Genomic DNA, 24939 nt, shown 5'->3' with positions numbered 1-24939 from the left:
AGCCAAATTTGAAGTAAGCTTTAATTAAACACTGGCGAGGTCTATTTCTGGGTTTCCAGAAGATGGCCCCAATTCAAGTTTTGCAGCAGGTCCAATCAAGAGCAAGCACACATCCTGATGTATGTCCTGTCTGTGAGGCTCGTGCCCACAATTTGATCAAGCATATCCATTGCTGATGGATCAAATAAACTTGGTAAGGTGAGTAAAAAACAGGTGGCTTGTTATCTCCCATAACAACAGCTTCCAGAATCTCAGAAACTATCTGTCCTTGAGCAAGAGGCTTACACATCAGATATTTTTGTTTCATGGATTGGTCTCTTAGGCTCCCATACTTGGCTGTTAAGATTGTTCAGAATGTAAATGTGTTTCTTAAAGCCTGATGACCTAAGTTCTATCTCCAAACTCTATATAAAAGTGGAAAGAGAATAAACTTTAAGAACTTGTCTTCTGAGCCGGGTGGTGGTGACGCACGCCTTTAATCCCAACACTCAGGGGCAGAGGCAGGCGGATCTCTGTGACTTGGAGACCAACCTGGTCTACAGGAGTTAGTTCCAGGACAGCCTCCAAAGCCACAGAGAAACCATGTCTCAAAACAAACAAACAAACAAACAAACAAAAAAGAAAAAAAAGAAAGAAAAAGAGCTTGTCTTCTGACCTCCACTTGCAATCTGTGGCATGTGTATGCCCACTCACAATGATTATTATTTAAAAAGAAATACCACATTGGCTAGAAAGATGTCCTGGTATAAAAGCCAAATATCTTTAGTGCAAAAATTAGGCCAACCTGGCCATCCTGAATTCTTTGAGACACAGAACCATGGTTAGATAATGATGGTTTTCATTTCCTAACCTGTTGTAGGAATTTTGGTTTGGTTGTTGCAAACATAAGTCTATTTCTTCTTTCTGTATTTTACTTTCAATATGGCTGTGACCTGGTTATGTTAAAGGTTGTATATGCACACTATTTTGGTTCTTCCTATATAGGAACAAAATTTAGAGAACTTCCCACACTCTAGGAGGTACAGAGGTCTTTGTGCTCACAAAGCAACACTAGGGGAATATGGAATGTTAAGCACACAGTTATTACTTCAAGGGAAGCAATGTAATACATTGTCTTCCCAGATGGCTAGGAATGGCAATACTCATTAGCCTGGTGACCTTTGCTCTATCAGTGTGGGTAGAGACTTTCCCAGCACTATATACTCCCCCAGACTCTCATTCTAAATTTGTTTTTCTCAATCTATAGAATATATCTTCATGGACTTTACAAAGAGTTTTGATACAGCCACATCTGATCTTTATTTAGTTTACTTTGTTCCTCAAGGAGATTCATGCATGCTTTGTTCTCCACACGGGATAGTTCATTGTCACCAGAATAATGTTCCCAAATGATATTGTGCTTAAATATGTCTAAAGCAAACCACTGAGAGTCAGACTCCCAAAGTTTGAACCAACACTTGATACTGAGTCATATTGACCTGACCTGCCTGCTTGCTTCCCAAAGGCCTGTGAGGGTTGCAGAGAACCCCATTCAAAACAAACCAGGGATATAAGGGAGCACAGACATTACAGAAAATGTGGCTTCTTTTTTATGGTTTCCTTCTTTACCATTCATATTTTATGTGTGGTATAATTTCCAAAGAAGAAAATTCACACATCTGAAGCATTTAACTCAATGAATCATCACAAATTCATATACCCCTGTAATCTACATGGAGGTCAAGACATAAAATATTTCTGTTAGTGGTTGTGGTGTGGAGTACCCAGCTGAGAAGACTGCTTGGACATAGATTTATGCCAATAGAAAATCTTTATCAACCAGCTAGTGGCTACACTGGGTGTTTAGGATCCCAGTTTATCCCAAGCCTTTCTCATGGGGGAGCTTTTAAACACAAAAACCATGTCCTGGATTGACATACTTCAGTGAACAAGAAGAGTAAGCCAGAAGCAGAACTACAGAAGCTAAAAGCATAGTTAGTGCATTTAGAGGCTATCCCACAGCTATGAACTTTGATGGGTTAGGATTTTGTTTTAGTTTTGGCAGGTGGTGCTGTCTATGTGCTGAGTTTTACAGCCTGAATGACACTTCCATCATGGAGTCAGTGTGATAAGGCCTTGGGGCCTTCTAAAGTCTGGGACTCTGTTACAGTTGGAGGTGTTGCAACTGATAGAGATATACCTTTCATTCACAAGTCCTTGTGTTCAATCCCTAACACCCAAACTAAACAATACTAACTAAAAAGCAAGAAAAAACCTTATCAAAAATACAACTATTTTCCTATGAGCTGTTCTAGAAGTCCTATGTGTAACTTCATAGGGAAGGCAAAGGAATAGTTCCAAATATAGATCAGAGGGACTTAATGACATTCAGAAACAATACACAGATACCTTTTAGCACCTGAGAAAGAAGTAAGGAATTTTTTAAAGAGGGGTCAGTTTTTCTTCCAGTTATTCATGTTTGTGAACTGAGGACTGCAGATTATAGGCAAGAAAACAAGGATACTTATTGAAGAACACTAAGCATTTCTAAAATCTCCACCAAGGCCAACTTTCACTCACAACTCAAGTCTCAAAGCCCAAAGTCTAGAGTCTGTGGAGTGGAGTAGCTGATAGGTTTTATATTCTATATTATAATGGTACATATATAATTCATTTTGTCACAAAGGACGCTGCAAATACACACTATTAATGTTTTTTTTTGCTCTAAGTTAATCCCCAGCTTAGTTGGTGCCTGTATAAATGCAAGATTGATAACAGCAGACACTAAGCAAAGTCAGCATCCTTTGGATGAATCCAGAAGTTCACCTAGATGGCAGTTACAGAGAGTAAAGATGATAAGGAGAAAGGTACAAATAGCATGAATCTTAAGGATGATGCGGACCATCTGACCAGAGGGACAACAATGAACTGTAGTACTAGTGAAATGGCTCAGTGAGTAGGTAAAGGCACTTGCCAGCAAGCCTAGTGAACTGAGTTTAATACTGGGGACACAGAAGGTTAAAGGAGAAAATTTTCTTCTGAAAGTTGTCCTCTGACTTCCAACTGTATGCAATGGCATGGGCACACTCGCGCATGCACGCACACACACACACAGAGGCATGCATGTATACAGGAATGTACATACATGTATGCACACGTACACACAAAATAATGTAAAAAGTAAGTAAATAATGAACTGTTAAATGATCAGCTGAGAGCAGATGAGTGACCCTCCTGCCAGATAGAGTTTTTAGATTGAACTTTCTTTTTTTGACCCATGTATCCATTTCTTGTGTCGTATCTTCAAAGCCCCAGATTCATTCTTCCATCTCCTGTATTCTGTTAGTGAAGCCTGCCTCTGTAGCTCCTTTTTGAATTCTTAAATTTTTCATTTCCAGAATGCTCTCAATTTGTGTTTTCTTTAATGTTTCTATTTCCATGTTCAGGTCTTGAACAGCTTTATTCATTTCCTTTGTGCTTTCCTGGCTTTCTTTAAGGGATTCATCCATTTCCTACTATTGTTTGTGTTTTTTTCTGGATTTCTTTAAGGAATTTCTTTATTCATTTCCTCTTTAAGGTCTTCTACCATATTCATACATTTGTTTTGAAGGTCTTTTTCTTGTGCTTCAGCAATGTAGGGGCTGCTATGGTAGGGTAGCCGGGTTCTGGTGGAAACACGTCCTGGTTGTTATTGTGTTCTTAGGCTAGCATCTATGCATCTGGGCTTGGGACGATTATAGGTCTAGGTGCTGATTTCTGGCTTTGTTTTTATTGGATGGGTGTTTTTTTCCTTGGTGTCTGTTTCCCCTCTGTATTTTCAGAAAGTGTGATGGCTGTGTGCTGCGTGTTTTTTCTACATTTTTTGGCTGCTATGTTCACAGGGCATGTCTGCTGGTGTTGGGGGCTGGAATGCAGCAAGAAGTGGGGTGTGGGAGGTCAGGAGGTGATGATCTCTGGGATCCACAGGAGACGTGTGCAAGGGTAAGGAAGACTGAAGCGGTGATCTGCTGTAGCACAAGGGAGGAGCCTGAGGGATTGGGTCTACAGGAATAGAGCATGGAGAAGGTCTATGGGTAGCCCAGCCTGTGGCTGAACAGGGGGAGTCTGCCTGAGTTGGGGGTGGGGATACAGCAATGGGTGGGGGTTGGGAGGCTAGGAGGGGCGGTCTGTGGGATCCACAGGAAATGAGGGTGGTTGTGGGGCGGGGGGGGGGGGGGTCGAGGCTGCATCTGGTATTCTCTTGCAGCACTAGGGAATAGCCTGGGAAACTGGATCTAGGGCAGTGGTTCTCAACCTGTGGGTTGTGACCCCTTTGAGAGTAAAACAGCCCTTTCATGGGGGTCACCTAAGATTATCGTAAAATACAGATATTTACATTATGATTCATAACAGTAGCAAAACTACAGTTATGAAGTAGCAATGAAATAATTTTATGGTTGGGGGTCACCACAACATGAGGAACTGTATTAAAGGGTCGCAGCATTAGGAAGGATGATAACTGGTCTAGGGGAACAGAGAGTGGAAGTCTCGAGGCAGGATTCCTGGATTTTCAATTAAATATTTTTAAAAGAAAAAATGAATAAAACAATTCTTTGGCAAATACAACAACAAATTCTTCTATATCTCAGTTGTTTGATACTCCCTCTTAAGCAGGACATATTAACCATTTTCCACTTACATATTTCTCTCGATCAGGTCTGGAAGCTAGTTCTACAACTGTTCTCCAGCCAGGCGGCCTGAGGAAATTATGGACATGTAGGTAACCAGGGAGGTATAGAGCAGCATGCCTGGTGAAGGTTCATCTGGAAGACACAGCTAACTGCTTAAGCCTTACTGGGATACTGGAATGTTCACAGACCTTTGGAAATTTAAAGGACTTAGTATTTGCAACCTGCTAAAGCCTTTTCAATGGCATATTCCTGAAAGACAGGGAGTTCCTGTCTCAAAAGAACAAAATAGTTAAGTGCTAGCAGATTGACTGAATCTTGTACATACATATAATTTAATACTTAGGATGCAGTATCATAAAGCAAAACAGTCACTGTAATATTTGCCAAATGTCAAAATTAAAGCTAACTGGATTCAATAGGGTCTTACCATCTGGGGAAATTCATTATTTCATCATTTACCAAGGTCAAACTGTAGCACTAGCATTTACTTTTTTGAGACAGTTTCTCATTATGCAATCCTGGAACTCAACCATGAAGACTAGGCTGGCCTCAAACTCACACAGAACTACGTGCCTCTGCCTCCCAAGCGCTGGGATTAAAGGCAATCCAAGATTCACTAACATTCACCTTCCACATTACACCAAATGGTTACCCTTGAAAACATATACATACAATTAACATTATATGGACCAAGCAGGTTTCTCTCTCTCTCTCTCTCTCTCTCTCTCTCTCTCTCTCTCTCTCTCTCACACACACACACACACACACACACCAAAAAGAAAAAGAGGTCATGAATTTGAAAGAGAGCAATGAAGGGCACTCAGGAAAGTTTGTAGTGAGGAAATGGAAGGGGTAAATAATGTAATTATAATTTCAAAAAATAACCTGATCAATAAAAGGGCAATCATACCTGGTACTAGAAACCCAGTCAACTACCCATGGTTGGTGAAAACATAGATCTTAGAACAGAACCAACAACCACCACTTTACTAAACCAGCATCATCCCTAATTACACACTATTTGCACTTATACTCAGAGACAAATGTATTTCTCATCCTTTGTCAAGGAAACTTCTCTTTGCAACAGAAGGAGATCATTACAGAAAACCACAACCAATCAAAATAAAGAGTTGTGGAGCCCAGACCCAACTGATACATCTACAAGTCGATTCGTGCACATAATGCTCAGGGATCACTGCAGAAGAGCAAAAATGACCAGAAGAGCCAGAGGATCAGGGAGTTTGCTGTGAGATTGTGTCTCCTAGAAATGTCAGAAGCGACATCCAAAAAGTCTCACCAACCTGACTGCCTAAATGTGAGCTGAACAAGGACAACAGTAGATGTGTTAACATGGATGGGGGAAACCCTTGAGTTCCCAACCCAACACAATTAAGGAATGCAGAGAGAGAGGGAGAAAAAGTCTTCCCCACAGAAGGGGCACATCAACTTGTTATCCAATACCACACGGTCAGCCCTGAAAACATACATACAAGAAACATTATTCAGACTGAAAAGCAGGTGTTTATAAATAGTAAATATATGTATATACATTCATATATGTGCATATAACAACAACTAATGAAAAAAAAAGAGACCACGAATTTGAAAGAGAGCAAGAATGGGAGGGTTTAGAGGGAAGAGAAAGTAGAGGGTAATTATGTAATTGATTATATTATGATCTCAAAAATAAATAATTTTCAAAATAAAAAGCACATACAGGGTTCATTACATGTCTCTGTGGGCAAGGGCACCTGTCATGAACCCTGGCAACCTAAGTTTATACCCAGGATCCACATGGTAGAAGGAGAACCAGTTACCACAAGTTGTCCTCTGACACATGTGCTGTGACATGTGCACCTACACACACACAAATGTAACAAAAGTTTAAAAATCCATTGTGCAGGCGAAAACTCTTCCCCTAAATTTCTGTGCCTTCTGAAGAGCTCTAATGTAGCACTTCAGCCTATCTACGCAAACAAATGCGGTGATCAGCACCTGCTTGTTAATTAATTTGCTTCTAGCTCCAGGTGGTGGCAAGGCCATCATTCTTCAGCTTAGAACACTGAAACTTTATGTTGCTTCTCATTATAAGCAAAGAACTCCTCTTGTATTGAAGGTGTCTGGGTGCTGCTTCTCTTTGCTCCATTGAGAAGTATAGACACCCCAGAGTAGGTTATATGAACCCCTTCCTATCACATAACCATCCTTCCTGCTGTGTTTCTTACGAGGCCTTGTATCTCAGCATTATGAATTGAATGGTGTCCTGCTCCCTATATATGCCAATATGATAATTTTCAGAGCACTACGGTGTGACTTGATACTACACTTCTTTACAGAGATAAGTTAAATGAAGGCAATGTGTAAGGCATCATTCAGTGTAGCTGGTACCTTAAATGAAGAAAATAATTGCCAAGGCACTAGAGAGGTGACACAGCGTTAAGAGCTGCTGTTCTATAAGATCAATGTTCAATTCCCAACACCCACAGGGTAGCTCACAGCTGTCTGTAACTCCAGTTCCAGAGCAACCAAAATCCTCTTCTGGTCTCTGTGGGTAGCAGGCTTGTATGTGGTACAGAGACATACGTGCAGGGTAAACCCTACACATACACATAAAATAACATTAAAATAAAGTGCAAAGCTGCACACAGGAACAGTGCATTTACATTAAATTAAGGAACTTGCACTCTGGAAGGACACAGACACTTTCAGGTTCCAGGACAAGAGAAATGATGAGATAGGTCCTGTGAGTCACAACAAACACATGCTACAGGGGAGAAGATGAACAGAGGAAGCCAAAAGGAGGCAGAAGTTGTTTCATATTTCTCCCAAGTGTATAAGTGTTAGAAACAAGATAGGATGCCAAAGCATGCCTAGGACCTGCTTTGAACTTCAAGGTCAGACTGCACCAGGATGAAGGTGAATGGTGGATTCGGATGCAAAATAATGAAAGCTGAAATGGGAGAATATTGAGGGTTGTGGTGTTCCTATTGGAATTACCCTGGACAAGCAGGGTGAGGGGCTCTTGCAGGCTGATAGTAGAAATCCCTTCCAATTCTTGAGCAATCTGGGGAGGAACATATTTATAGCCATCCTCTTTGGCTGATTAATCCTGAACAAATTATTTTTGTCTAGTTTTGGAAATTGAAGCTAGGCTCCTTAACTATCTCAGAGAGGCCTTAACCTTACAATCCTTCTCAGCCTGCAGACTGGCTACGATTACAAGCATTTACCATAAAGCATGGACAAAAAAATATTTTTGAAAGGAAGGTCTCTAAGTTAGGGTTTCTATAGTTTTGGAAAAACATCATGAGCAAAAGCAAGTTGGTAAAATGTTTATTCGCACTTACACTGTAGTTCATCATCAGGAAGTCAGGGCAGGAGCTGAAGCAAGTGTGCTGCTTACTGGCTTGCTTCCCATGGCTTGCTCAGACTGCTTTCTTATAGAATGCAGGATCACCTGCCCAAGGGTGGCATCACCCTACAGTGGGCTGAACCCTCCCACATTATTAAACAGGACACTGGCCTGTAGACTTGCCTACAGGTCATCTGATGGAGGCTCAACTGAGATTCTTCTTCCCAGATAACTCTAGGTTGTATCAAGTTGACCAAAACAAAACAAAACACACACACACACACACACACACACACACACACACACACACACACACACACACACACACAAACCAAAACACCAAAACCACCAGGACAGATACTTTAAGCAGCTAAGTGACTAACATAATTAAACTTGTGATTGTGATTGAAGACAGAAATTTAAGTAATGAAAGTGGGCTAGATGCATCCTCAGCTGGCATACACATGGAAGTCGATACCCTTTGTTGCCCAGGGTATCAGGCAAGATAGATAACCAGGCTTGACAAGGTGTACCATCTCTGCTGCTATGTCATCTGGGACAAGGACTCAGGTAGGCCACTGTGGCCTCATACTCATTGTGTAGTCAAGACTAGACTTGAACTGGTGTCCATCCCACCTCTACCTATGGGCAAAGAGCTATCAGGATGCATTTCCAACAACAATGCTTTGATTTCCCTGCTGCTTCTGAGGACCTAACATGAGCCAGGTAGGGGGCAACACTATGCTCAGGCAAAAGCTTCCATCAGACAAGGCACTTTATGCTCAGCAAACATCAGATTCAATAGCAAAACGTATTTATCCCAGATCTACTCCTCCTCCTATAACCTCCCAAAGAACCCATGTTTCTAGCTACATGTGCCTAGTAGGGTGAGAGAGAAAGGCATGAGAGTTAAGGCAGATTAAAAGAGATTGGTAGAATGGATAGTCCATGGCCACAAGGGGACCAGATGGATCAGAAAAGCTGCTTAGAAAGTGGCAGTATAAAGGACAATGTCATGAATTGGAAAAAAGTGTTGTGGGTGTGTTAATGCACTTAGGATTTTAATCTTTGATTCAGTACACTCAACATATATGTTGTTCAATTCAGTTTGTTTTTAACAACCAAGAACCCATACACATTCCCACACATTAATTTTTTTGTGGAGGATACTGATGGCATTTGAACTCAGGGCCCCATGGTCATACCCTTTTCCCAGGGGCTACTTGCCCATCACTGGTATTTTCATTTGTGTACAAAGCTATAATGTAGGAAATAAAGACATTTTTCTTCCATTTTAAGAGACACTATTTATTTTGTTAAAGTCAAGCAAGAGGATATGTTGGTAAGTGGTAAGCATCAGGCACAGATGTGCATTTTTGATAGGGCAGAGTTCAGGGTAAAGCCACAAGAACTGACCACAAGCAAGGTCAGTGTGGATACAGAGAGTTCCATAGCTATGCCCAAGCCTATGCATGCCAAGGACCAATCTTTAGCACCAGGTTGTTTCTTATGCAACAGTATCACTATTCACAGACATGTACATGGACTCTCTGGAATTCTTGGGTCCCTGCTAATCAGACATGGAACAGGCAAGCAGGGAATGGACAGGAAGGTCATAATTGTTATGTGATTCAGTACAAGCATGCTAGAGCACTACATATTGTTCTCCATAACAGACAACCCTGGAAAAACACGAAAAGGCATGTTACAGACAAACACAATTCCATTATTCACATTTTACACACATATCATTAAAATGTTCACAACACTGTATTTGGGGATAAAGAACCACAGGTAAATAACTTGGTGAAAATTGAAAACAAGACAGTCTACAATTCCTTAAAAAGTTTGTGGACAGCCAGCATCACATTTCCTGACATGACCCATGATCACAGCAAGGGATGGCCAAGTGGAAGAAGGAGGAGGCTGCACTGGCGGATCAGGGACTTCCAAAGGTAGAAGTAGCTCTGTTTGATAGGAGTCAACACTTTTGTAAAGATTTTCTTCCAACTGATAGTGATAGGCTGACAACAAGGCCATCTGTGGTCTGCAGTAGAGAAGCTTGCCCATTTTGACTCAGCTGTACAGAGGGCACTATCATCTTCACCAGAGCATCTCGTGTCACCCTCTATTCCTGTGGCTCTGGAAGCACAGAATCTGGTCCTTTAAGACAACTGCATGTGAGAGTGTGGGCACATGCATATACACATGGATTTAAGTGTGCATGTGTATTCTGGAAAGGGTGTGGTTACTGCTGAGAGAGGGAAATCTTTGCATCTGCTGCAATCTCCGGGGAAAAGAAGGATTCAATAATCCCTTGGTAGAACAAAGACTAGTGATGCCTAAACATCTAATCACTAAAGGGACTTGCTCAACTTTCACCATGCATTGAGTTACATAAACATTGTTTGAACTACACCAAATCTATACACATTTAACATTGAGTAAGTTATACATGCCACTGGTGGTTGAACATCTTTCATGTGTTTATCTGCCATACATACATCTTCTTTGGTGAGGTGTCTAGTCAACTCTTTTGCCTACATTTTTCAGTTTGTTTTCTATTGTTGGGTTTTGGGAATTCTTTATACAAATCTTTTATCAGATATACGAAGCCATGGACGTGGGGTTTGGTGGTAAACCTAGAACTCAGAAAGTGGAGGCAGGAGGATCAGGAATTCAAGGCCATCTGGACTACATTGGGAGAAGGAAGCCAATCCGAGTTACATGAGACACTTCTAAAACAAGCAAACAATAATAAAAACAAAATGAATAACAAATCAGACACATCATTTACAAATATTGTTTCCCAATCTCTATTCTGTTATCTGGAAACCAATAGAATGACAGTGTTGTTATAATGAGCAACAAGCTATTTGTTGTTTTTCCATTTCTACTGGAAGGACAAGGAACCTTGAAACTCTGTTTCAAATGTAAGCAATAGTCACTCCCCAGGACCTCTGACAAACCAGAAGATGCAATCTTACATCTTAAGGTACATGGCATGTGGCCCATGGTAACAGGCAGAGAAGCAACAAGAGACAAGCCACCGATTATCATTAAGGATCACATACACAACAACTTAGTGTTTTGGGGGAAGGAAGCTTCACATATTCCATTGATCTCAGGAAAAAAAGAATGAGCAATAACATTATTAGTAGACACACTTCTAACCAAGTAATTTTACTTGCTACAAATTATTTAAGATGTGACAAGAAGGACACTAGCTATCTGTTTGTTTGGGGTGTTTCAAAGCATGCACACAAGTTATATGATGATTTTACTCTAGGAATGAATGTATGCAATATGTAGGCTGTTCATTTCTTAGTTGGATTTTTACCACTAGGAAACTTGATGTTTCCCACACATCAATAAATTATCATCTTCACTGGTTTTTACTGGGTCAGAGAAAGTCATGATGATAGCCTAATGAATGCTTGCATTATTGAATGAACATGTACAGAACACACAGCAGCCCATGCCTGGCTAAATCACAAGGGTCTTTCCTCTCATGCACCATAGGGATGTATTTGGCATCTACGTAAGGGAGGAACAATGGTGCCACCACTGCAAAGGAGTGTGTGCATATATTGTGGGCTCAGCCATTGAACATCCTAGGGGACCCTGCTGACCAGCAAAGCCTGGAATTCTGTGAAGTTACATGTAATACAAAACTGTTCAGCAAACCAACAGAAATGAAAAACATAACTAAATCATCACATACTAACAGGACATTATTGCTTATTTACTACCCTTGTGGATCCAGAGTGTGTCTCTCCAGAGATGGGCAAATAGGCTTGGGTTCACTCTTGTATTCCCAGGCATTAATCTCCAAGGCTCAGTGTCCAACTTCTGCAGTGATGGACCTCTCATTTGCTTCTCTCAGGCTGTAGGCTGTCGAACAAGCACTTGAGCTGCTCTTCACCCAGGTGGATTTTATCTTCCAGCTCTCGCTGCTCAATAATGAGGGCTGACTTCATCTTCACAAAGTGCTCATAGTCAGCCAGGTTCTCCTCGCTGAGGTAGGTGGCCAGGATGTCAAACACAATGCGCTCACGACGGTCTAGGTTCTCTTTAAGCTCTTTGGCGTCCTCATGCTGCTGGGTTAGAATTCTCTGTTTCTCCAACAGTGATTGCTGTTGAGAGGGAGGGAGACAGAAAGTCCTGTTGAGTCAGGGAAAAGCAAAGTCTCTGGCCAACCCCTTAAAAGCGTTGCAGCTTTTGGAGACTGGTCTTGTAACTGTCCATGGAAACCTTGAAGCCACATGGGATCACCATAGGAATGACCAGGATGTAGTTTACATGTGCTTTTAACTATGGCTAGCTTCTCTACAGTTCCTTCTTTCCTCACCCTTCCAGAAGCCAGTCATAGGCCTCACTGGGTTTCCTCTCTCTCTCTGTGACTTCTTCACTGCCATTTGCCTTACAGTCAGGGACCTCAAACTACAGAGTTCTGACAGAGTTTCAAAGGGACAAAGTACTTGAGGATCCTGTTTGTCCCAAAATTGTACAAGGGAAATATTATAATTAAGTTGAGCCTGGCGTCTCAGGCTTATAATGTCAGCTAACCAGGAGGCTGTGGCAAAAGCTCATAAGTGAAAGGTATGCCCTGGCTATGAAGTAAATTCCAATCTTGTCTAGCAGACAAACTGACATATGGCTTCAAAATAAAAAGCAAAAGAAGCATTGAGCTATAGTTCTGCCGTAGAGAATTTTCCTAGTATGAGTAAGCTTATGGGTTCAATCTCTAGAATGAGAGTGAGAGGAGGAGATGGAGAAGGATGGATGGACACCAAGACACACAAAGATTCAGACTGACTGATTCTAGGGCAGGATTAAACTCTTTAACACCAGGTGGCACAAAGACAAACAAAGACCAGAAAAGCAAGACACAAGGTAGAGCTGGTGGGAGGCAAGTATGGAACAGTATGGAATACCCCTTAACTCCTTACCGTGTCCTGCTTCAGACAATGATGTCTCTAAAACACAAAACTTGCAATCACTGCTTTCAGTTTATAGAATATATACATCCAATAGAAACCCTACCAAGATGAAAGAAGCTAAGAAAGGAAGAGATGAATTCATTCACTGTCTTCACATGGAGACTAGCAGATAGACATCAGGAAACAGGGCTGTTACCTGTTACTAAATGTGGCCTGAACAAGAAACTCTCTTTGGAGAGTCATCTGAGGCAAGCGACCTGCCTGCCAGACCCAGATCGGCGGTGGCGGGTTACGAACACTGAACACCCAAAGGCAGCCCTGCCTACATCTGCCGGCCCAGGAACTGTTTCCAGTTCCGGTTACGTCATTGCTGCTCAAAATCATCTGACGCAAGGGACCTGCCTGCCAGACCCAGTTCGGCAGTGGCAGGTTATGAACACCAAACACCCAGAGGCAGCCCCCAGAGGCAGCCCGGCCTACATCTGCTGGCCCAGGTAGGCCAGGAACTGTTTCCAGTTCCGGTTCGTCATCGCTGCTCAGAGTCATCTGACACAAGTGTTCACACGGAGTCCCGTAGCTGGATCCAACACCCCGAGGCCCGGTGACAGCTCTGCTTCAACTGCGGGACCAGGCACGCCTGGACATTGGCAACACCCGGGTAACAGTGACACCTCCATCCACGAGAAGAGAACCGACATCAGAGTACTGACTGGATCTGTTTGCATCTACCAGAAGGGAAACGTGGTCCCACACTCATCAGGAGAACAAGAAACACTTGCAACACCCACCAGAAGAAAGGATGAGAAGAGGGCAAGGTAAAAGCACATCCAACAACAGAAAACCCAATATGACACCACCGGAGACTAGGAACCACACACCAGTAAGACCTCAACATCACGATGCAGATAAACCAGAAGAGAATGACCTTAAAAAACATCTTCAGGAAAATGATAGAGGAACTCAAAGAGGACATGAGAAAATCACATAAAGAAATTGAAGACAAAACAAACCAAAAATTACAAGAAACAGTTCCAGACCTAAAAACTGAAATAGAGACAATAAAGAAAGCACAATCTGAGGCAATGCTGGAATTAGAAAAGCTGGGTAAACGATCAGGAGTTACAGATGTAAGCATAACCAACAGAATACAAGAGATGGAAGAGAGAATCTCAGGAGTTGAAGACAAACTAGTGGAAACAGATTCATCAACCAAAGAAAATCTTAAGTCCAACAAATCCCTAACACAAAATATCCAGGAAATATGGGATACTGTGAAAAGACCAAACCTAAGAATAATAGGTATAGAAGAAGGTGAAGAAATCCAACTCAAAGGTGCAGAAAACATATTCAACAAAATCATAGAAGAAAATTTTCCCAATCTAAAGAAAGACATGCCAATGAAAACACAAGAAGCCTACAGAACACCAAATAGAGTGGACCAAAAAAAAAAAAAGGTCACCTTGACACATAATAATCAAAACACCAAGCATACAGAGCAAAGAGAAAATATTAAGAACAGCAAAGGAAAAAGGTCAAGTAACCTATAAAGGCAAACCTATCAGAATCACACCTGACTTTTCCCTGGAAACTCTGAAAGCCAGAAGGTCCTGGATCGATATTCTACCTACACTAAGAGGCCATGGATGCCAGCCCAGACTACTATACCCAGCAAAGCTTTCAATCATTATAGACGGAGTAAACAAGATATTTCATGATAAAACCAGATTCAAACAATACATATCCACCAATCCAGCCCTACAGAAAGTACTGGAAGGTAAACTGCAACCCAGGGAAGTTAACTACAACCAGAAAAACATAGGCAATAGATAATCCCAATTTTCCAACAGTAAAAAGAAAACAGGGATAGAATCCCACACATAATCTTGCCACCATCACCAAATAAAAAACAAACAAGAATGAACAATAATCAATGGTCATTAATAACCATCAACATTAATGGTCTTAACTCCCCTATAAAAAGACACAGATTAGCAAAATGGATAAGAAGACAGAATCCTTCTTTCTGCTGCTTACAAGAAACTCACCTCAACCTCAAAGACAGACGGTACCTAAGAATTAAAGGTTGGGGAAAGATCTTCCAATCAAATGGACCCAAGAAACAAGCGGGGGTAGCAATCCTAATATCCAACAAATTGGACTTTAAAATCAGTCAAAAGAGATGAAGAAGGTCATTTCCTACTCATCACAGGAGAAATCCATCAGGACGAAGTCTCAATTCTGAACATTTATGCCACAAATACAAAGGCATCCACGTTTGTAAAAGAAACATTCCTAAAACTCAAATCACACATAAAACCACATACACTTATAGTGGGAGATTTCAACATCCCACTCTCACCACTGGACAGGAACACCGGATAGAAACTTAACAAAGAAACAAAAGAAATAATAGAAGTTATGGCGCAATTGGACTTAACAGATATCTATAGAACATTCCACTCAAATACAAAACAATTTACCTTCTTCTCAGCGCCACATAGAACCTTCTCTAAAATCAACCACATACTTGGCAACATAGCAAACCTCAACAAGTACAAAAAAATTGAAATAACTCCCAGTATCTTATCAGACCACCATGCTTTAAAATTAGAATTCAACAACAACAAGAACTACAGAAAACCTACAAACTCATGGAAATTAAGTAACACCCAATGGCACAATTCATGGGTCCAGGAAGAAATAAAAAAAGAAATTAAAGATCTCCTAGAATTCAATGAGAATGGGGGCACAACATATCCAAACCTATGGGATACTCTGAAAGCAGTGCTAAGAGGAAAGTTCATAGCGCTAAATGCCCACATGAAGAAACAGGAGAACAATCACACTAGAGAATTAACAGCACAACTAAAAGCTTTAGAAAACAAAGAAGTCAATATACCCTGGAGGAGCAGATGCCAGGAAATAATCAAATTGAGGGCTGAAATCAATAAAATGGAAACTAGGAGAACAATACAAAGAATCAATATAACAAAAAGCTGTTTCTTCGAGAAAATCAACAAGATAGACAAACCTTTATCCAAACTTACCAAACAACAAAGAGTGAACATGCAAATTAATAAAATCAGAAATGAAAATGGGGTCATAACAACAGACACAGAGGAAATCCAGAGAATCATCAGGTTATACTTTGAAAACCTATATTCCTCAAAATTTGAAAATCTAAAGGAAATGGACAATTTTCTGGACAGATTTCACTTTCCAAAATTAAATCAAGAACAGATAAGCAACTTAAATAGACCTATAAACTAATGAAAATGAAGCAGTTTTTAGAAGTCTCCCAACCAAAAAGAAGCCCAGAGCCAGATGGCTTCAGTGAGAATTCTACCAGAAATTCAAAGTATAGCGAATACCAATTCTCCTCAAAGTATTCCAAAGAATCCGAAGGGTCATTACCAAAATCTTTTTATGAGGCCATAAATACCTTGATACCCAAGCCACACAAAGACACAACTAAGAAAGAGAACAACAGACCAATATCCCTCATGAACATTGATGCAAAAATTCTCAATAAAATATTGGCAAACAGAATCCAAGAACACATCAGAGAAATCATCCATCCCCATCAAGTAGGCTTCATCCCTGGGATGCAAGGATGGTTCAACATACGAAAATCCATCTATGTAATCCACCATATAAACAGACTGAGGACAAAAAAAATCACATGATCATCTCACTAGATGCTGAAAAAGCTTTTGACAAAATCCAACATCCCTTCATGATAAAGGTCCTGGAGAATTCAGGGATAACAGGAACATACCTCAACATAATAAAAGCAATATACAGCAAGGCAACAGCCAACATCAAATTAAATGGAGAGAATTTTGAGTCTCTAAGGAAAGAAATTAAAGAAGATACCAGAAAATGGAAATTTCTCCCATGCTCTTGGATAGGTAGGATCAACATAGTAAAAATGGCAATCTTGCCAAAAGCAATCTACAGATTCAATGCAATCCCCATCAAAATCCCAACACAATTCTTCACAGACCTTGAAAGAACAATTCTCAACTTTTTATGGAGAAACAAAAGACCCAGGATAGCCAAATCATCCCTATACAATACAGGAACTTCTGGAGGCATCACCATCCCTGACTTCAACCACTATTACAGAGCTATAGTCCTGAAAACAGCTTGGTATTGGCACAAAAATAGACTGGTTGACCAATGGAATAGAATTGAAAACCCTGATATTAACCCACACACCTATGAACACCTGATTTTTGACAAACAATCCAAATTTATACAATGGAACAAAGAGAAAATATTCAACAAAGGGTGCTGGCATAACTGGGTGCAGACATATAGAAGACTGCAGTTAGACCCAAGCCTATCGCCTTGCACAAAACTTAAGTCAAAATGGATCAAAGATCTCAACATAAATCCAGCTACACTGAACCTATTAGAAGACAAAGTGGGAAATACCCTTGAATGAATCGGTACAGGAGACTGCTTCCAGTAGCACAGACACTGAGGTCAACAATTGATAAATGGGACCTCCTGAAACTGAGAAGCTTCTTTTAGGCAAAGGAGACAGTCAGCAAGACAAAACGGCAACCCACAGACTGGGAAAAGATATTCACCAACCCCATATCTGACAGAGGGCTGATCTCCAAAATATACAAAGAACTCAAGAAGCAAACCTCCCAATTAAAAAGTGGTGTACAGAACTAAATAGACAATTCTCAATAGAAGAATCTAAAATGGCTGAAAGACACATGAGAAAGTGTTCAACATCCTTAGTCATCAGGGAAATGCAAATCAAAACAACTTTGAGACACCATCATACTCCTGTCAGAATGGCTAAAATCGAAAATACCAATGACAGTTCATGCTGGAGAGGATGCGGAGAAAGAGGAACACTCCTCCACTGCTGGTGGGAGTGCCAACTTGTACAGCCACTGTGGAAATCAGTATGGCGACTCCTCAAGAAAATGGGAATGAGTCTACCACAAGATCCAGCAATTCCACTCCTAGGCATATACCCAAAAGAAGCACATTCATATAACAAGAACATATGTTCAACCATGTTCATAGCAGCATTATTTGTAATAGTCAGAAACTGGAAGCAGCCTAGATGCCCCTCAGCCGAAGAATGGATAGAGAAATTGTGGTACATTTACATAATGGAGTACTACACACTGGAAAAAAAACAATGGAATCTTGAAATTTGCAGGAAAATGGATGGAAATTGAAGAAACCATTCTGAGTGAGGTAACCCAATCACAAAAAGACAATCATGATATGTACTCACTCATATGTGGACCTGTTTTATGATACAGAGTAGTGACCATGCTTTATCAGAGCTGTTTTTAATGATGTTGCTCAGAATGGTTTCCTCCCAGATGACGACTGAGAAACTAATTTAAAAAAAAAAATGGTTCCAAGTACCACAAGAGTAACAGAACTGTGCTGTCTTCTGGGATTTTGTTTTTTACTTTTTTGTTGTTGTTGTTTGTTTGTTTTTCTGTTTTTGTTTTTTGTTTTTTTTTAAAATGGAGTGTGCTGGATGTCTCTACAATTTTGTTCAAAGGACTACAGAACCTGGAAAAGCTGTTGCTGCTATTGATGCATAACATATTGCCATTATTGCTCTTTTTATATAAATATAAATATATACATATATATATGCTAAAAAATAAAACATCAAAAAAAGGAGACATTGGGTTTGAGAAAGTGAAAAGCTATTGTGCTGGATAAAACCTAGATGCTAAACGGTTGTAGTAACAAACTCCTGTCTAAACCATCTGGAGACCCTGGGGGAACACCAATTTGTCCTGAGCATCACAGGTCCAGGCAAGAACCATTTTTTAAAGAGATTTATTTATCTTTAGTTTTATGTATTTGGTTCTTTGGCCTGCATGCATGTCTGTGCACCATGTGCATACCTGATGCCTCTCAGAGACCAGAAGAGGTCACCTAGATAAGTAGCCAGGGCTTTTAACAACTGAGCCTCCTTCTAGCCCCATAAAAATTTTGTTAGGAGTTTCAACTCATGGGCCAGAGAGATGGTTGAGTGACTAAGAGTATACACTGCTCTTGCAGAGGACTGGGGTCTGGTTCCCAGCCCTGACATGGCAGCTCACAACTCTGTAACTCCAATTCCAGGGGATCCAGTGTCTTCTTCTGGCTTGTGTGAGGACTAGGCATGCCCATGTCTCAATACATATTTGTAGATAAGCACTCATTAATCTCAAGAGTTTCAATCTAATTCACACACTTGCCTCTGTCATGGCTTCCCTTATGTTTATTTATATCACTATTTATTTATCTATCACCTTTCTTTAAATCTAGTAAATTATTATGTATTGATTATTATTTATGTGTCTTTGTAAATTCAGTATCATTAAACGGATTTTTCAAGTAGAAAAAAAAAAAGAAAAAAAAGAAACTCTCTTTGGCATTCCTATGACCATATAAGGTTTAGAAAGCATCTTGTCTTGTCAGGTCCAAGACAAGCAAATAGATAAGATATTTTCTGGAAAGAGGTCAGGTAAGGCCTTGTACTCCAAACAGAAAATAAGCAGACATTAACTTGTTCTGCAAATGTAGTTCAGGTTGTGAAAATACCTGAAAGCTACTGAGATAGTGGTGGAAGAGTGCAGCAGATGTTTGATTAATAAACAGGTTCATTTTGAAGTCCCATAATATGCAAAGAATACAGAAAGATGTAGACTGAAACATAACCTATGAAACAAAGTCAGCAAGTAAGGTATTTCTCTTCCTTTGAGTACAAGAAAACTGACGATAAACATGGTGGTGCATGCCTATAAAGGCCCCTACACCCACATCTCATTAGCTTGCTCTTTCGGTCAACTGAAAGGAAACCAAGAAGAGTGGACCTGAGATGGACCAGAGCTCCATGCTCTAGACACTATAAAGGCCATGCACAGACAGCATGAGGCTTCTGAGTGCTGACTTTCTTAGCACCCCAAGGACAGTGTTTCTAAGGATCCTCACCACTTCCCATATCCCAGACAGATGTGTTTGCAATTACCCGATCTCCAGGAGAAGGACTGTCATCCAAATTATTGAGGGCATTTTCCACACGGGCCAGGCGGCCTGACAGAGATAGCAGGAGGTTCACCACTTTATCCAGGTCCCCAATGAACATCCGGAACTTGTCAAACTCATTGGGTTTGCAGACATCTTTCACAATAGCTTCCACCTCATCCCCCAGAGCATTATTGGCTTGGATGTCCTCCAACAGGCTTTCACGGGCTTCCCGGAGTACCTGGAGCTTGCGGCTGATACTGTCAATGAGCTCTTGCTGTAGGGCACAAGGAGGCATAAGGACACTTGTTAGAATGATCCCATGGTAGTGCCCTAAATTAGAGTAGGCAAATCATACACAGCCTGGGAAGAATTCAGTCAGATGGGGGGGGGTTAGTCTCTGTACCACCAAATAATGGGGGGATTTATAAAATCAGTGAGAGGAAGGCCTCCTGGTCAAGTATGAGCCTCCTCGTTTGTATGAGCCAAAGAGCTGGCTCAGCTGAGAAAGGTGCTTGCTGCCAAGTCTGATGACCTGAGTTCCATTTCTACAACCCATATAGTAAAAGGAGAACCAACTCCCACCAGTTGTACTCAAACCTCCATTCATGTGCTGTGACATGCACACCCGCATGCCCACATGCACACTCATGTGCGCACACACTCAAAGAAATTAAATTATTTGTGGTAGAATATTATTTTAAGGAATGTGACTTTTGTTTATGCAGCATTTGTTTAAGAGACCACCCCCATCTTCCTTTTTAATTCCCAGAATCCAAAAGGTTACCATTTTCTACACTGAAAAGACTTGTTAAAATGTACAAACAGGTCATGATACTACCTCCCAAATGTTTCTAGCATAATTAACATCAATCTGTGCTATCTTTCAAATCACCATGTTGTTAGCAATAGATAATACTGTCCTTGCAGTGATTGTCATGGGAGCTACGTAACATGACTCTGAGGTAATTTCCAAACTTCTTTCCTTATTCATGATGCTGAAGCCTTGCTTTCTGCTGCTTCTCCCAAAGATAACCAAGCTCACAGCAAGGACATCTGTACCTGCTTCACCTTTCCCTAATATGGTACACATTTTTAGGGCTTGAGCCTGGCATCACTCTGGGTTTCTGCAATCACTGGTCCTTCTCCCTTTCTAGCCATTCACCCTATTCCAATTGTCTAATACCTGATGGAGTGTAACAAGGGTTGGCAAACTTGTCCCATTAGGTGCTAGAGAGTAGATATTTTACTCCTTGTAGGCTGCATGGTCAATAGCAGTAAAACCTATTCCCAAAAGCAGGTAGAGGGTCAGGAATACCAAGACTATGTTAGACATGTTTTTAATTTAGGGGTGTTGTGGCCATACACAATTACAATGAGAACACAAGGTCCCTTACAGAGGGGTTTCTTTCTCAAGTCTGCTGACACTTGGATCAACAAGCTTTGTAGAAGAGTTGGAAGATAATTAAGCATGAAGGGCTTATCATGCTGAACCATGTCTTGCATGAAAAGCAAGCAGAAATGTCTCAGAGATGTTATGTAAGATATCTGCTGGGGTGACAAAAGAGTGGTCCCACTACCTTTCACTGTCCCCCGCATACAATTCTGAGAGGAGGTTTGTTTGTTTTTTAGTAATGTGTATTTTTTATAGTCCAATTCCACCTCTTCCTCCCTCTTCTCCTCTTGCTTCCCTTGTATCCCATCTTCAGTTTGCTCCTCGGAGAGGGTAATGTCACACCCCCCCCCCCCCCGGGCATCTACTAAGTCTCTGCATCATCTTGTTGAGGCAGGACCAAGGCACCTCCCCTCACCCCGGTGTCGAGGTTGAGCAAGGGGGCTGTCTGTTTTTCTTTTATCTTTTTGAAGAAGGATCACATTGGGAATTCAGGTTGACCTTGAATTTGTTTTGCAGCACAGACTGATTCAACTTGTCACCCTCCGCCTCAGCCTTCTTAATGCTGGGATCACAGGAATGTTATCAACATGCTCAGTAGATAGGGGATTTTGTTTGCATAAAGGAAGGTCTTGCTATTTCTACCAGACTGGCCAGAATTCCTGGCCTTAGATGATTCTCTTGCCTAAGTCTCTTTAGTAGTGGTGAGTTGGAGGTACTGGGATGAGGTCTGATTCTTGCTTCTCCTTCTTACCTTCTTAACTGACAGGTCATGGTCCAAGTCACCCCCAGAATACTCCTCAGGCTCCTGTAGGTCCTTCATCTTGATAAGCAGTTCTGCCTTGGGGGCTGATGTGCTGTAATAGGTAGAATTGGTGGCCAAGGACACCACCCCTGGCACACCTGGGTCCTGTTTCCTGATTTAAGAGGCCAAAATTTTAATCAGCTGTGGCACATGCACACTCTTTGTACCCGACAAATGGCACTGATAGAAGGACAAGAGCCAGGGAGGTGAGAAAAAAACCCAAATCATTAACAACAAAAAAACCCAACTAATAATCACAAGGTTCACAGACTGCTATTTATTGCTGCCATTCTTTTCAGTAGTTAGGTTGGGAACTGTGGGGCTTGCTATGCTGTGCAAGTGCTCTCATACCCTGTTATGTCTGAAAACCAGGACCACAGTGATTTAATTTTTTCCTTGATTTTTGGTTTTTCAACAGGATTTTTCTGCAGCTATGGAGTCTGTCCTGGAACTCGCTTTGTATACCAGGCTGGCCTGGAACTCAAAGAGATCCACCTGCCTCTGCCTGATGAGTGCTAGGATGAAAGGTGTGTGCCACCACAGCCTGGCCAATGTTTTAATTTTTAAAAGTGTGTGTGTATGTTCTGTTGAATCTTGAGCTTATACTAGATACCAACTCCACAACCAGAGATGCAGAAAACAAAACTGAGTTTAGACATTGCCACATGGTCACATGTCTCTCATAGAAGCAAAATTGCTTTTCCCATCCCATCAGTGATTCAGATTAAATTCATGTCCTTATACATGGCAGGTAAGTACTTTAACTCTGAGATGAATCCTTGGCCCCTAGGTAACTGAAATTTAAACAAACAAACAAACAAACAAACAAACAAAATCTGTAATGAAAGAAAATGCTGTTCAATATCACATCCTTAGGCTTCGTAATGCGAGTCAAAATTAGGTGAAAGACAGGCAGACAAAAGATACACAGATTCAATACTTGCAAAGATTACATGATAGATGTAGGACAAATGTAAAATACCAGCTCTTAGGAATCTAAGGCCGGAAGACTTGGTGTTCAAAGCCAGTCTAGATAACTTGTCTCAAAAAAAAAAAATGGGTAAGGCCTATAGCTTGGTGATGACAAACTTGCCTAATATATATAAGGACCTGGGTTCTAGTTCAACATTTTCAAGAAGTCAGTATGAGGGAGATAGGCAGTTGTGGTGGTATATTCCTATAACCCTTGGGTATAGGAAGCTGAAGTAGAAGGATCAAGTCCAAGGAAGCCCAAGCTTCATAGACAACCTACTTCAAAAACAAATGGATGGATGAAAACGCATGTGATACACATATTAAATATAGAGATTAGATGAAGGACACAACACAGTTGAGGGGGTGGATGGTTAGCCTCACACCAGCAGAGGGATTCTCAGGGCCAGCACTGACAGTATCTGAGGGCTGCCTCATAAACTGTAAGATATGTAGTAGTATCTGCTGCCTTTCCACTAGGTGTCAGGAGTGCTCCATTCTCCAGTGTAGCAAGTGAAATTAAAGAATGGCATTCCTAAAGGTCCCTAGAGAGGACATGTGGGTACTGCCATATCCAGTCCAGTTGTAAGGTAAGGACAGCAGCAGCAGCTCCAGTGGGTCTCACCTTGCCTCTGCTAAATTCCATGCAATCAAATCCAGGTATGATCATTTATAAACTTACCAAAAAGTGCTAAGTACTGGGGACCCCAAGGAAAACCAGCACCTCTCTGCAGAAGCAATCACGAATATCAATACACCCCTAAGTCCCTTCTTTCACTTGTAAGCCCACAAGAGAGAGGGACTGAGGAACAAACATCCCATGGTGTGTGTCATCTACTCACTTGTCCTCTGTGACTCTGGGTGAGGGGACTTTGGGAAGCAGCTTCCTTCGCTGCTGAGCTTCCTCCAGGAGGTACTCATCTTTGGGGAAAATTCCCTCCATCAGATCCATGGTTGTTTTGATCTTCACGCTGGGGTCCAGGATGTCAGCCAATGACTTGTCCTTTCCCACAATCTCCCTGGCTAATTCTTCAGACTTCAAATCATCCATGGTCTTCTCCTTGGCTTTCCCATAGTTGAGCGGGGGAGGGGAGGAACAGATATCTTTGACAGGAGGTGCAGGGTTGCTGGGTGGCTGGGGCTCTGGAGGGCGGGATCTCTGAGGGGTTTCCACCTCCTGTCGTGTATACACACAGAATCGGGAATAGCACTGCTCCGATGTGTTCAATGACTTGATCTGGTCTCTCTCCAGCCCACTGGGCAGCGTGGGCAGCTCAGTTGGGCATGCAAGACTCTGTCGGCTCTCCTTTTCAGGCTGGCTTTCTGAGTGCACAATTTTTATGGGCACCATTTTCACAGTGGTGTTGTTGTCCATCACCCGCTCGATTCTGTAAAGACAAGGACTGTCCTCTGAAATCTTGACATGTTGAGATTCCCACCCACGATTCACAAGTAATCCCAACACAAAGACCCGCTGTCAACCAGACAATAAAAAGACAAGGCAGAGGTTGGAAAGTGTCCTCATCTGACCCCTCACATGCTCTCTGGATGCCTAGCTGTCCAACTCAATCTCTGCCACATACCTACAGGCATTGGAGGAAGAGAACCTGAATGATGTGAGACCTGCTTAATATTATTTTGTTTTCTTATAAAATTGGGCTTTGAACACAGGGACTTAGTTAAAGACAAGTGCTCTATCACATGAGCTATGGCTACACTCCCTGACTGAGTGTTTTAATTCTGAGGCATTGCAAATACATTAAGCCCCATTTGTTCAATCTCCCTTTGTAGGAAAAATCATCAGTGGATAGAATTAC

At 41.4% G+C, this 24939-nt stretch overlaps 1 protein-coding gene across 2 annotated transcripts in view; it reads right to left on the bottom strand.

Moving 5' to 3' along the window:
• Positions 1-11169: 11169 nt before the first annotated feature.
• Shroom2 (shroom family member 2) overlaps positions 11170-24939 on the bottom strand; it is a 160790-nt gene continuing 147020 nt past the window's right edge. For both annotated transcript variants that reach the window (XM_035450210.1, XM_027432170.2), the window contains exons 7-10: positions 23965-24510; positions 22100-22262; positions 19957-20229; positions 11170-12137 (exon numbers count right to left, since the gene is read on the bottom strand). In XM_035450210.1, the coding sequence (XP_035306101.1) occupies positions 11871-12137; positions 19957-20229; positions 22100-22262; positions 23965-24510 (1249 nt within the window). In that variant the 3' untranslated portion in view covers positions 11170-11870. The remainder of the gene's footprint in view (positions 12138-19956; positions 20230-22099; positions 22263-23964; positions 24511-24939) is intronic.

This window comes from Cricetulus griseus, chromosome X (assembly GCF_003668045.3).
Source record: "Cricetulus griseus strain 17A/GY chromosome X, alternate assembly CriGri-PICRH-1.0, whole genome shotgun sequence".
In the NCBI taxonomy this organism is placed as follows: domain Eukaryota; kingdom Metazoa; phylum Chordata; class Mammalia; order Rodentia; family Cricetidae; genus Cricetulus; species Cricetulus griseus.
Note: the sequence above shows the minus strand (reverse complement) of the source record. Positions and strands in the feature narration are given on the sequence as shown.